Source organism: Amblyomma americanum, chromosome 6 (genome assembly GCF_052857255.1).
Source record: "Amblyomma americanum isolate KBUSLIRL-KWMA chromosome 6, ASM5285725v1, whole genome shotgun sequence".
Classification (NCBI taxonomy): Eukaryota; Metazoa; Arthropoda; class Arachnida; order Ixodida; family Ixodidae; genus Amblyomma; species Amblyomma americanum.
This window is the reverse complement of record NC_135502.1, coordinates 38,633,306-38,647,146: the sequence shown is the minus strand read 5'-3', so window position 1 is coordinate 38,647,146 and position 13,841 is coordinate 38,633,306. Positions and strand designations below refer to the sequence as shown.

The 13,841-nt window shown below is 44.2% G+C and overlaps 1 protein-coding gene across 1 annotated transcript; it reads right to left on the bottom strand.

The window, feature by feature from the left end:
- Positions 1–6,457: 6,457 nt before the first annotated feature.
- LOC144136639 (uncharacterized) lies at positions 6,458–8,707 on the bottom strand. Its single transcript, XM_077669150.1, has 3 exons — positions 8,500–8,707; positions 8,026–8,081; positions 6,458–6,860 (listed from the first exon to the last, which is right to left on the bottom strand). The coding sequence occupies exons 1-3, from the start codon at positions 8,690–8,692 to the stop codon at positions 6,714–6,716; spliced, it is 396 nt and encodes a 131-aa protein (XP_077525276.1). The 5' UTR covers positions 8,693–8,707; the 3' UTR covers positions 6,458–6,713.
- Between the last annotated feature and the right edge of the window lie 5,134 nt (positions 8,708–13,841).

Sequence of the window (13,841 nt, the reverse complement as noted above, 5' to 3'; positions counted from 1 at the left end):
AAGTAGCAACAACTTGAAAGAAATGTTTTGGGGTTCCTCCAACCGTTGAGTTGAACAGCAGCGGGGTGGAACTTAATCTTTTGCTCTCAGCTTCCCTTCCTCCTAAGGGGCAGGTGGTTGAAAAGCCAGACGTGTGTTGAGAGTTTGTCAGTGTTGTGTCTCCCCTGTCTCATGGGTCCTGCATGGGTGGGGTTAAAAAAAAAAAATTTGAGGATCTCAGTGTCACCAGGGTCTTGCAAAGGGAGGTCTATTATACCATGCAAAATGTGCATGGAATTGATTTTTTAAAATAAATAGCCTACTTTATAACTTTCTAGACTATGTTGCAAGCAGTAGCTGTCAGAAGATCAAAACCACCAGAAATAAATACTAACTAGCCTGCTTATTTCCTAGACTATGTTTCAGGGAGGTAGGTATCATGGGTACAAAACTGTCGATGCCAATGCGAAGGGGGCCCGGGGGGAAGGGGGGGGGGGGGGGGGGGGGGGAGTATTTGTAGCAAGGTTATTGAATTTTTGCCTTTACCATATAGGAGTGGCACAGCTTTTCCTGAATTCAAGAGTTTCAAGCTCTCGGTGGACTTTCGACTGAAGCGCCAGTTGGAAGTGCTAACGTGATGCGAATTTAGCACGTAGCTCCCTCAGAGGTGTGTCTCGGGAGTTCAAAACTTATGGCAGTATATTGATTCAGTAGCTCAGAGAAAGCTGGCATCCACATCTTCAATGTCCAGCATTTCTTCCTTTGCTGCGGTTAGCTCTTGTTCGAGGTGTGCAGAAGAATGGTCCACTGCTTGGTTCGAGGGTTGTTAGCTGAGGAAATGTGAAAGGAATGATCCTCTCCCAGTCTCTGATAGATACTAATCTGCACATATGCATGGATGCAACTGGCCACAGCTGCTGACCATTGTTTCTAAATCTGCCCACATTGTTGCAGTGATTTCCCATTGTCTTATTGATATAGGAACTACCAGTAAAAGCGTACTCTCTCCCTCTTGTTAGTTTTATAGTGTTACCTGAATGTATCAATCTGCTTGCCTGTTTTACATCTATCCTGCTTGTATCTTGAGCACCTGCCTTTTTTATGTGGATCAACAATGCGAGAATGCCATCCTTGCAAGAAGTGGAAAAGAAAAAAAAATAGTTGTGCGTCTTGATAGCTGCCTTGACCTAGCTGCCTGATGGTCTTCACCAAAAAATTTGTCTGCGTACATATAACCAACCCTTGGCAGTTGAAGCAGAAATAGCATGCAGCTACAACTTTTTAACCAAAGGGAGGTGGCTTCGTTCCAGGAACAGAGAGATGAAACTAAAGAAGTTTAAACTAGTTGTGTTAATGCTGCTGAAGTTCTGAATATTATGTTGAATTTTTCTGAAATGCTCGGTACTGGTTGCTAGTACTGTGTACAGTGCAGCCAGTTATGACAAAGGGCACCTAGTTAGCATTCAAAAACCAGAGCTGGCCTTACTTCTGTGTTGAGCATGGAAAAGTACCACAAGGCACGCTCTCCGTCAATACAAGAGTAGACGGTGACATGAGATAGCTGAATTTTATTGGTCCTGGGAATTAACATAATTGAATATTAATCGGTTGCTTTTCATTGTATTGTTCATACTGTACAGCCAGTAGTCTGAGACTTTGAAACATCCAGGACTATGGTTCTGCATGATTTAAATTTTTAACGAGCAGGATCAGGAATATTTTGCACGCTTTTTGAGGCCATGGTATCAGTACGGTTTAGTGTTGAGGCCTTCCAAGATTGGCAGTCCACTTTGTTTTCCTGATGCCATGCACAAAGCTTCTGTGGTCAGTTTGTGTCACGAGTGATTTCTGCAGCTCTTTCTGTCGCTATTCGCCAGTCTTTGTGTATCACTTCATCCTCGGGCTGCTGTGCATCACACGATGCATTGCCACACTTGAAAGGCCTAGGTTATATACATACAGTGTGCATGTACCACACCGTTGTACCTAACACTAAGACATCTGTGCACACTATTACACACCTACAGCTATCTACCTTGGAGAGATGCACCAACTCATATTTTTAACGAGACAAGATGGTGTTTTTAAGACATTTTAAGCATCGTGCTGTGTAAATAGACAATGCATAATTCATTTTTTTCCCCTCCCAGTCGTTTTTAACTACACTTAGCTTTGTTGCTAGAGGCTCCTAGTGAGCCTTGCACACTGTGGTTAAGGGCTTGAGAAGGAAAATGAAGCACATGGGAGGCAAGCTCTTCTTTTATCTTTTTTTTTTTTGTAACATTTCCATTGCAGAGGTTATATGAGGCTGTGAATGTAGCTTTTGTATAGTTTTGTGAGGATTGTGTGTACGGGCAGATGAGGCATATTGTTGTCGCTGCTGCTGTGCGCCGTGTTTTATTGTTTTGTCACAGCTGTGTGTTGTCTGGAGATGTTTGTTGCTCTTTCTTGCTTTCGTAGCCAGATTGTTCTTGAAAGCCAGGTCTGCTTGCAAAAGGACTTCGCTAGAATTGCCTGAACCATTTGGCTCTACTGGCAGAGTGGCTAGCCATAACAAACACAAAGTTGTTCACTGCCACTGCAAATGGTAGTTACATAAAACAAGAACTCATTTTGGTTTAGTTGCTCATATTTAAGGAACAAGCACCAGACTGTTGCTGAAAAAAAATTGATATGCAGACACAAGGGTGGCTGGAGAGACAAAATACGGTATATACAACCGATTTTTTTCAGTGAAAAAAAAAAATGTTCTTTTCATACAAATTCTAGATGTGATGACATAATCTTGGTTGGGAAATGGCCCTACATCAAAAGAGAAGCACTTAAAAGAGTCCGGTTCTTTAGTAAGCATGTTTCGCCCCAGTCATGCCTGTGTCTTAGCCTTCATTTTTTTCATAGTTCATCATCACATGCTTCTCAAATTTTTGATTGAAAATTTTAGTGAGGCAACTGCTCTATGGCAGGCAGAAAACAAAAACTTTAGGCATGGCACAGCCTCTTGCAATCATGTACTATAAATTTGTGCTGCCACCGCGGTGGCTCAATGGTTATGGCGCTCTGGTGCTGGCCCAAAAGACACGGGTTCGATCCCGGCCGCGGGGGTCGAATTTCGATGGAGGCAAAATTCCAGAGACCCATGTTCTGTGCAATGTCATTGCACGTCAAAAAACCCCAGGTGGTCGAAACTTCCAGAGCCCTTCACCACGACGTTCCTCATAGCCTTAATCGCTTTGGGACGTTAAACCCCCATAAACATTAAATTTGCGCTGTTACTGTTAACTTCCTTCAGATCACAGCAGTGGGTAGAAGCATGCACCTTTTCAAATTGCCAAACTGGAATTGAGGAGCACTGGCTGTTTGGCTCTTTAATGTTTGGTCACAGCACGAGCAGATGCTGCAAACAAAAGTAGACAAATGCTCCGTGACATCTTTACTATTGGATAGGACAAATTGCCGGGCTAGTTTATAAAGAAAGAAACCAACCGCTGCAAGAAAAGTGACAGCTGAAGTAGACAAACACGGCACTATCTACTTCCCCTAAATAAAAATGGGAAAGAAGTGCCGGCATGTTTGTCTCCCTTGTTCTTTCACACTGGTTTCTTGCACTAGAAGTCTTTACTGTCTTTCTCCATGCTTGCTTGTGCTCTCACATTTTCCAGTTTGAAAGTACACCCATGGCATAGAAGTTTTTTGCAAGCAGAACTTTGCCTTTTGTGGTCAAATGAAGGAAAGCCAGAATTGGTTGTACACTACTGTAACGAGTTGGAAAAGGAAAGGAAGTGGAGGTCACGTGTTTGCAAGTGCCAATTGAGTTTTAATACTTGTTCTGTTTCCCCGTGGCATCAAACTTGAAGTTACAATCAAGTGAAGAAGTGTAAATAGACGTGTAACTGGTTGAATACTATATGTTTAAGAAAAAAACCCTCTCCATCTGAAGGGGCCAATAAGTAAATTGTTTTACAATCCCCTTACAAGAGCATGTTTGCTAGCATTGATATTTTTGTTTGCTCTGATGTGTCATCTTTGTTCATTTCATTTGTTTGTGCTCTTGTTTTTTATGGTTCGCGCTTGTGTTTATTAGCGGAGAGAATGCATGTTGATAGGACAGATCTGTTTTACTTTTTTCTTTCTTGTTTTGGTTCTTATAAATCAGCATTTTTGAACTGTTTTTCGCTCTTTTTTTTTTCTGTGATACTTTTTCACTGCAGATCTTAAATGCGAAGGAAGGGTATTGTGTCCAAGTCATGTCCATTTCTTTCACTGTTTGTCTTGCATTCTCTTTTTTTACTTGTTTCATGCTTAATTCATTCAGCTTAAGGAAAACTCATGACAATTGATATGTACAGTGCATGTATGAATAAATTACCCCTCAGTGCATTGTTATTTCTTTGAATTTGTCATTTGTGCAAATGGAAGCAAAGTCACTGACCACTTTGTGTTTGGAACACACAACAGACAGATGCTCATATTGTCATCCCATAGATTTAATATTAATAATGAACTTGCTTGATGACATTCAAACTAATTAGGCAAGCAAGTGTAGTGCTGCAGTGTTCTCCGCTCTAACCTTTTGCTTGATCAGCTAATTGGCGTAACTGAAGATTGTTTACATTTTAGAAGCAGCCTTTAACTGCACACAAAAGCATCAGCAGAGAGAATATAGTGCTGTCGACTCAAAAGTAGAATCTGCAGTGCTTGAGACTGGAAGCTTGAGTAAAGAGTTGAGAACAAAATATGGTTTACAGGCTTGTTTGATAGACTTGAGTGTCTCAGGCTATGGCATCAAAAACATAGTTGGAAGGCACCTTCTGAGGTGCACTGCTCAAGTAGAGTTGTTCTGTGCCCAGACTTTTCATGCTTTTCCTGCATCTATATAACACTATACTGCCTAGAATGACTTCACCATGGCAATTGCAGGGCACAGCCTTATATCAGAAGGCTAGCATCGCCCCTTGGACAGTGCAGCTTTTAACAGTGCGAAAGATCATGGACGTCTTTATTCTGCATAACACATGCAAAAGCACTATTGAAACATTGATCTTGTGCATAAAACATGGCCTTTTCTGTTTGAGAGATAAACAAGCTGTATTGGCCAATTTATGCCATTGTGCGATGAACTACAAAGCTAGCACTTTATAACGGTCTCCGCACAACTTTCTCTCCTTGCGCAAAGAGAGGGCAGAAGCTGCTGTTCTCCCAATGCAAACACCTCCACTGGTATGCTCTATATGAAATCTGTTTCTAAGGCCAGTAAGGCCACCGAAGGACCCTGGTAAGAGGAGTGGTAAACATATGCTATACACGAATTAATCTGTATTTTCAGGCTAATGTCATGAGGCAGAGGTCTAATTTTGGAAAATGGAACTGAAAGGGCTTGGGAATCTGAAAATCAGCTTCACTGGACTTAACTGGCACGTTCATTGAAGGAACACCTACATAGTAATGAAGTGTTGGGTGCTAGCTAAACCTAGTACTGGACAGGGAAGCCTGCAAACAAGCCTTTAAGAGATGATGGTCTCAGGCATTATATTAGCTACCTAGCAGTCTACAAGAATACTGATAAACTGGTCTTGTTTTTTCTTGACTACCAATTTAGACATTCCCACCAATTACAACACATCCTGTACAAGACTGGCGATTTGCTGCACAACATTCATCCACTGGACATCACAAGCAGATGCACAATAGAAGGAAATGCTACGAAACATGCTTAAGACTTCACTGAAAAGCCCACTCTCAAACAACTTTTTAGAGGCAGTGCACTATTATAATAGAACTAATTAAAAAAAATGAGTGTCCCAGCCTGTGCCACCAAGTGTAACGGACCTTTGAGTCTGAGCACAGACAGATCTCCAACCAATAAAGTTCATATCAGTTTAATACGAGACAGTACACCGAGCACAGGACAAAGGCAACTGAAGACCACCGAGAAAATCTTGCATTGGATTTGAAGCTGACAATGGCAACTATTTTAATCTGAGCATTGGATTTGAAGCTGACAATGGCAACTATTTTAATCTGAGCAGAAAGTTTGAGTACAGCCCAAATTCTTGTTGGGTTACGGTGTACGATTTACTGACATCAATAAGCATTTTGGTCAGAACAACTTCAAATTGGCAAGCATCAGCATCCAGATAAAAACTAAACTCGCCCCTATTGGTCAGTACAAGTCCCCTAATGCGCAGAGGCAGTGTCGCATCCCACGAAGTCTCTAATGCCATTAGGAAAGTGATTTGCCAACTGTCTTGTCACATTGGCAGCACGTGCCACATAACAGCAATGAACAACTAGCTAGATTCACTTGCTCCATGTAGACATTAATGCTAGCAATGAAAAACAATGCACGTCACAAACTGCCACCACAATGCCCTTTGCAAAAAGCTCGCAGTGCACTAATGTGTGAACAAACTATTTTTCGTTTTATTGGTAAACTGATGGATCTGATACAGAATCCACGATTCAGACAAGAACACGAAAATAACATGTGGGAGGAAGCTTTACTCAACGTTCGTCGAATATTCGTCATGACAACAAAGCAGCTTTTCAGAAAATGAGCGCTGCTGATACAGGGATGGATGCTACAACAGCAAGCTTTCTAGGCTCCAAAAGTCCTTGACTGTCAATGTGATGATGGCACAATTCATGCTAATCTCCACTGTTGAAGCAATGTCCAAGGGAAGGGTCGCATTGCCTAAGGGAGGGGCAGTATTTAGACTAGAGTAGTTCCCATGTCGTCAGCCGCGCTCAATCCATTTCTGGTTGTGGCCCATCTGTCGGAGGCCAAAGGCAGACAGCAGGATGCCCAGGGTCGACAGCGCAAAGGCTGAAGACGACACGACACGATCCTTCCCCGTTTTCAGCTGGCCATCGAAATAGACATTCTGGAGTAGAGAGAGATGCAGTGGTATGCATAATGTTAAGGCTGCTATCCAAACATGCAGCATATCTGTGATGCTGCAATGTCTTCATTACTTCTGGTTGCACTTCCATTAACAACTTCGCAACAAATCAAAGCAAGCAACAAGAGGAATTCTTCACTAACAGCAGCATGCACACTTTAATAAGTGGGCTCGGTTATAATGCCCCTTTACAGGTACTTTTGAACAATCAAATCACAGCACGAAAAGTGTATGCAATAGAAATAAGCATTCAAGCACAGCTTACACTTGAACCACTATGAGACAACAACAACGAAGCTGACCAAAGAGTTGCAATACTCATGTAATACAAAACAAAACACAGTCGCTACTCTTCCATTTCAGTGAGTCTTCTTCATGTTAACCCTGTCTCTAGTATGAAAGCAGCACAGTTCTTCACTGTTTAAATGGTAGCTGCTTGTACATTCAAACTGAAATGTTGAGGCATGTTAAGGCCAACAGAGTTCACAGGACGTACACCGCACAGCTAGGTAAACCACATCTGTTCATAAGTGCAGAGTTTCAAGGCCAATTTATGGAGCAATGTGCAGCCACATTGATTTACGAGCTTCACAGACACAATCCTCTCTTTAAGGTAGCCTTCCACCTCGAAACATGCTTGACAACATCAGGTTAGTTACCTTGTCGAAGTTAAGCGTGTCCTTGTAATTCTTTTTCTTCGTCTGTGTGTTCCCTTTCGCGCTTTTTTCAGCTACGCATTTCAACTAACTTGCCCAACTTTCCGCTCTGATAAGCTAAGCCAATTTTTAGAAATTCTATGGTGGTGCTCTTCCATTCCATTTTGGTTTGGTTTTTCCTGACCAAACTACGGAGCTTGACAAGGTAGACGTATCCTAACAGCAACTATCACTTGGTGCAATAAGGGCATGTAGTGACAAGCGATGCCCACACAGCAAAAAAAAAAGGGGGGGTCAATTTTGCCTACATAAACGCGCTCTTGACACACGTTGAAAGGGGCAGAGACACTAATACTGGACACTTCGAGCACCTAAACTGTTTCGCACTTCTCTACGTTTAGGCGACCGAAGCCATTGCAAACTGACTTCAAATTACTCGGTTTGCGTGGTCTACTGATACACACATTCACATAATGTTCAGAACAACTTACGTGAGAAATCCTGAAGGCGTAACGGCTAGCTTTCGATACAAACATCCTCCAATAGCCTGAAACAGAAAAAGTGCCAAAAACAGTGCACACTACGAATACTTCATTCAAAGTTAACAGCATGTGCGAGAACATTCCAGTACCAGGCCATCGCTGCGCGAGTAGCGAAATTTAATATACAGAATGAACCAGCATTTTACAGGGTGGATCTGACATAAAACATTCACAATGTGTCTCAAACCGCCTAAAGCTCCATTCAAACTGGATTTTCGGCCACGGATTCAGATTACTGAATGAAAGGTCACCAGGGCAAGGGTTGACTGAGCGCAGCCACCCGACTCAGTGCCACACAAACCTCATGGACTACTTTCACCAACGTGAATTAACGCTATTTACCGATATGACACAGTTGAAGCTGAGTGTCAAGCGAAAATTACATGAAAGCACGTTTGAACAAGGACCGGTACCGAGCCTTACCAGCAACGTTGGAGAACTCCCTCGCAAAGAAAGCCGTGCGAGCGTTGCGGCGCTGTTGCCAGATCTCAGAGTTGCTTCCGGCTTCGCCGCTTGTGTGCGCTTCGCGCGGCGGGCGGAGCGTAGCTCGTATCGCGCATTGGCGACTGGCTAGAACTGGATTTGTGTGGTGGCGCCTGGTGGCGCTGTGGCTCATCAGAACTGCTGCAGGACGCAGTCGCGCGAACCGCCTCGCGCTCTTGCGTTTTAGCTACGCGCAGCGGTAGTCATGTGAGCTTTCGAGCCTACTGCGCGGTCTCTTGGCCTGTTCAAACATGTCTCATGGCCATGCGCGCGACGCGTTATTGCGCAGGCAGGTTAATATAGCCTCTCCAGGCTCACTTTAAGGAAGCCGAGTGCGTTAACAGCTTCGGCTTTGTTCCACAAATTCTACATTTATTTCACGTACCCTCAAACTCGGATGCATGAGAGTGGAGATGGCTAGCTCGCAAATAAAAGCAGAAGCAAGAAGGGCGGCAAACAGGAACATGCTGAGACAAGGTAAAAAAAAAATTGTAACACACACGCACGCACACACACAGAAAGGGGAGCTATACATACATTCACTCACCCAAAATCAGCTGTAAAGAAAGTAAGAAAGCGAAGTGCGTTTACCGGAAAGGGAAGATAATCAAATGCGAATGCACGCCAGATTTTAGAGATCATATTGCAGAGGCGTAGAATTCAGCTACGTAGTTCCTTGAAATGTTCGTTTCGTGGCGCAGATAGCACGCAATAAGAGAGGAGGGTATAAAAACGCTGCATCCGTAGCGCTGGTGTTTATAATAAAGACGTCGGCACTGTCGTGCGAAATACCTGCAGGAATGTCAGGTAAGCGCGTTCTTTGGATTGGTTCTTTCGCGTCATTCTGCCTTATTAGTTTTCTGTTTTTGTGTTGTCCTTTATTTATTTTCTGCTTCTTTCTTTCCTTATTGAGCCACGCTTAGACTATGGGCGTAGTTACGTCGTAGCGTACTTTATTGGCTATGTTGCTTAAATTTAGCGCACGTAGTGATATAGCAATAGCTTGACTGCTGACCGTCTCAATCGTGGGATCGCAATTAACCTGTAAAAATGAAAATAGGTTTTTGGAGAAAGGAAATGGCGCAGCATCTGTCTCACATCTCTGCGGACACCTGAACCGCGCCGTAAGAGAAGGGATAAAGGAGGGAGTGAAAGAAGAACGGAAGAAAGAGGTGCCGTAATGGAGGGCTCCGGAATAATTTCTACCACCTGGGGATCTTTAACGTGCACTAACATCGCACAGCACACGGGCGCCTTAGCGTTTCGCCTCCATCGAAACGCGGCCGCCGCGGTCGGGTTCGAACCCATGCTATATTTCTATTTTGGAATTGGACGAACAAAAAATCTGATATGGAAGCAAGCTTCCAACTAGCGATCACATAGCAATAACCGTGCGGGCTTCTGTAATCATGAACGGGACTACAGAAGAAAACAGCGCGGGGCACACTGTGACACTTTCATGGTTGAACGTAGTCTTAACAATTTACACTTAGTTCAAGCACTTAACTGACCATGTGCAACTATAACCATTTTGAGTTAATGTTATTTGATTTCTGTCAGGTAATATGGAAGAAACGAAAATCAGGCCGACAGGACCGATACCCCTTCTTCGTTGGCACGCAGCACTCCATGCGTAGACATTTATAAGATTTAATACAAACAACGCATAAAAATTGAACTCTACCAAACATTGTTTCGTCTTGGTGGAAAAATATCCTTGTATGAAAAAAAAACGAATACAGGAGTGCTAAGAAGTTAGTAACTGCCTGTTAAACTTTCAGAATTGATACCTTATTTGTATGCGCTGTTTCACAGCAAATTCGCAGACTTGAATTAAATATATTTCACCCGTCTACTGGGAGCCATTCATTTTTTTGTAATGCTGAGCTAATGTACAGAGGTCAAACAGGGTGCGAGGCTCTCATGTCACAAGAAACATCGCTGAATGCCGTTTTAATTTTTTTTTTTTTCACTCTCCTCTGGAAGGAGAACGTTACCTATAATTTGAGAGTTTCGTTCAGATACATTTTATTAAATTTTCGCTTCATACTGGCGCAGTTTTGGAAAATATTACGTAAACTAAATCGTTAATTTAATTACGAAATTTCGTGAAGTGCCATCTCTGCGTAGGAAGAGGTCCATTTAATTAAGAGAAGGGGCGAGGGGTGATGAAGACCGATCGCTCCTGCATGCCTTCTTCTGAACAAGAAAGATGACGAGAAAGCCCAGTTTTCCGTCAAAAAAAAAATTCAAGAAATGTGTCATGTTGTGAGGCAAACAACAACAAATGCATTGTGCAACAAGATCCCCATCCTCGCTCCCTCTCCCTATCAAGTGTTGCCCATAAATGCACCCTTGGGCGTAATTAATAGTGGTATAGCATAGCACAATCTGTGATCCATTTTCGCTATCCACTTCCACGAAGCGCTATCTATACGCATACCCGCCGCGGTGGCTCAGTGGTTAGGGCGCTCGGCTACTGATCCGGAGTTGCCGGGTTCGAACCCGACCACGGCGGCTGCGTTTTTATGGAGGAAAAACGCTAAGGCGCCCGTGTGCTGTGCGATGTCAGTGCACGTTAAAGATCCCCAGGTGGTCGAAATTATTCCGGAGCCCTCCACTACGGCACCTCTTTCTTCTTTCACTCCCTCCTTTACCCCTTCCCTTAAGGCGCGGTTCAGGTGTCAGCCGATATGTGGGACATTTACTGCGCCATTTCCTTTCCCCCAAAACCAATTATTATTATTATTATTATTATTATTATTATTATTATTATTATTATTATTATTATTATTATTATTATTATTATTATTATTATTATTATTACGCATGCGCGTTTTTGAGAGGCACTAAGTTCGCATGAGCAGAAAGCCCCAGAGGGCCAGGTCTGGGCGCATACCCACTACTGCGCAGGCGCCGCTGGGTCTTCGCGGAGTGGAACGCGGGTCGCTGTGGGCTAAAACTCTGTTCTTCACTATACTGCTTGAGGAACGAATCAAGCTGCAAGTGTCACTTGCTCTGATACTTGGCGCAGAAACGCTTGCTTTTTCTACTCAGTGTATGCAGGAGGCGACCGTGCCCTCGTCGGTGCACAGATGCGTATACGACTAATGCGTCCCGCCGTTCTCTGCAGGGGTGTCGCCCCAGAGACTGGAACGGATGTCGTGACTTGCACGCTCAGCACACACGGCCCGTTAAGCAAGCAAAGCATCAAGCGAAAACAAAGAAAGAAAAAGTGGTTCATTGTTAGGTTCAATTGTGTCTTGTCCCGTATTGGGCCCCACAGGCAAAGCGGCTCTGTGCACGGTGGCCACCGACGACGCGTGATCAGGTCAGCTTTACTCGGTCGTTTTTCAGTGTTCAAGCATTTTCACGGAGCTTTGACTTTCCATTGTTCGCACGCACAACTAAAAACGCGTGCTCTTTGGCCAGCTGTGAACGCATGCACAACGCTATCGCTACCACTTACTCTGTCCTTGCAGCACGTGCACACATGAGTCCAGCGAGGAACTTGCCCGGTTGGTCTGGTCAGCGGGTCCATGAACATTGGGACCAGTCACAGAATCGACAGACGAACTCAATCCGGCTTTGTAGAGTTCACATATTCTGCGCATGCACCACTACACATGAGGGGGTGAGCCATTGTGGAACCAGGAGCCTGCAGCGTCCTCACGTAAGTTCCCTTTGGTATATATCGCCTTGCGAGGACATGGCAATCAAGCGCAGCTTTCGCTCGGAGTACGCTGCCAATTTGGCGTCTGCTCGGGCTTGTGGCCGGGATTTGCCGTGAGGCTCGCTCTCCTGGCGATCTTAAGACCTCGGTCATGAAGGCCTTGAGCTTCAAAGCCGCAAGGGACTCACCTTAAGCTCGGACTTCTCCGGTCAAACGCCGTTAAACATTCTGCAAGAATCACAAATATCAAGGAAATTTATCTTAATATGCAGAAAATGAACCGACAGAATGCGCCAGGGTCATAAATCATGCCCCATAGCTTTTAAAAGACAAAATATTTTGAAGCCTTCGTGGGGGGGGGGGGGGGGGGGGCGCCAATGAAGGAACTCTACTGGCAGTCTTTGGAAAGCTAGAAACATAAAACAATGCATACCCTGAAGCAGGAGCTGTTAAATTTGGCTATCCCCTGAAGACTATCCTGGGTATCAAGAGCTAAAAAAACTCAGGGACGCAGAATTACATTATGTGTTGACGTGCGATATCGTCAAAAGCTGCCGATGATGCCTTTACCATAAGTGACGTCCCTTCCTATCTGGTGGCGTGACTAGGACGTCACGTCCCCTTTGTCACGTGGTCTGGTAACGTCCGTATGGCGTCGCACCCCTCGTCACGAGGTCTGATGACGTCATTGTGACGTCACAGCTCCTCGGCCAGTCAACGATTTTTATAAGGACACGATGCGGCTTTTTTGCTCGGATGGGACTTCTAATGATATCGCATTAAAACAGAAGAAATAAAAAGCTACGCGAACAGTAAGCAAAATGAACTCAAGAGAGAGCACGAGCGCCATGGCTCTCTAAATTCTTTCCTTTTCCGAACGATTAGTGTCCGGTATACTTCCTAATGTGAACGTTTTCGTGTGGTTTGCTCAAACGATCTGATCGAACAAATCTACGTTGGGAGAAGACGGTGCGCTTCGTTCGCATGTTCTTTACATCCTGATGCGGCACCGCAGTTGTTACATGCGAGACATGCCAAAGCGCTCTCAGTCCACAGCCTGCATCGTATCAGTTGGCGGCTCCGGCATGTTACTTTTCGTTTCACGTCGCTGCTTACATAAAAGAATATAAATCCCAGCTTTAGTACGCTTTTTGTGTTATTTCCTCGGGAGCCGTTAGCGTACCCTGCCCTGGGCCATCAGTGGGCGACGGTCAATATTCCTTGACCGTCAAGGAATATTCCTTGAATATTCCTTTACATTAATTGTGGGTACTATCGTCCTCGCTGTGCTTCAATTCAATTCAATTCCATTTATTTTCCAGAAAATTCTATGGCGCCTCTGCGAGGATGGAAAACAGCCGACTGTCTAAATGCCGAAGTCGCGTGCTAGTGGGCATTGCAGAGCTATATGTGTAGTACAACTATGGAACAGCGAATCACGCGATAAAATGGTCAGGTGTAAGCGCGCTGTTGTACGCTTTATCTCTGCACGCGCCATCAGCTTGTCATCAGGACGGGTTTAGACCCAGATCCTGACGTCGCACTCGCGTACCCATTGTTTCCCAGTGAACTATGTTGCAGCCATGAAAAGCAACAACGACGTAATTCT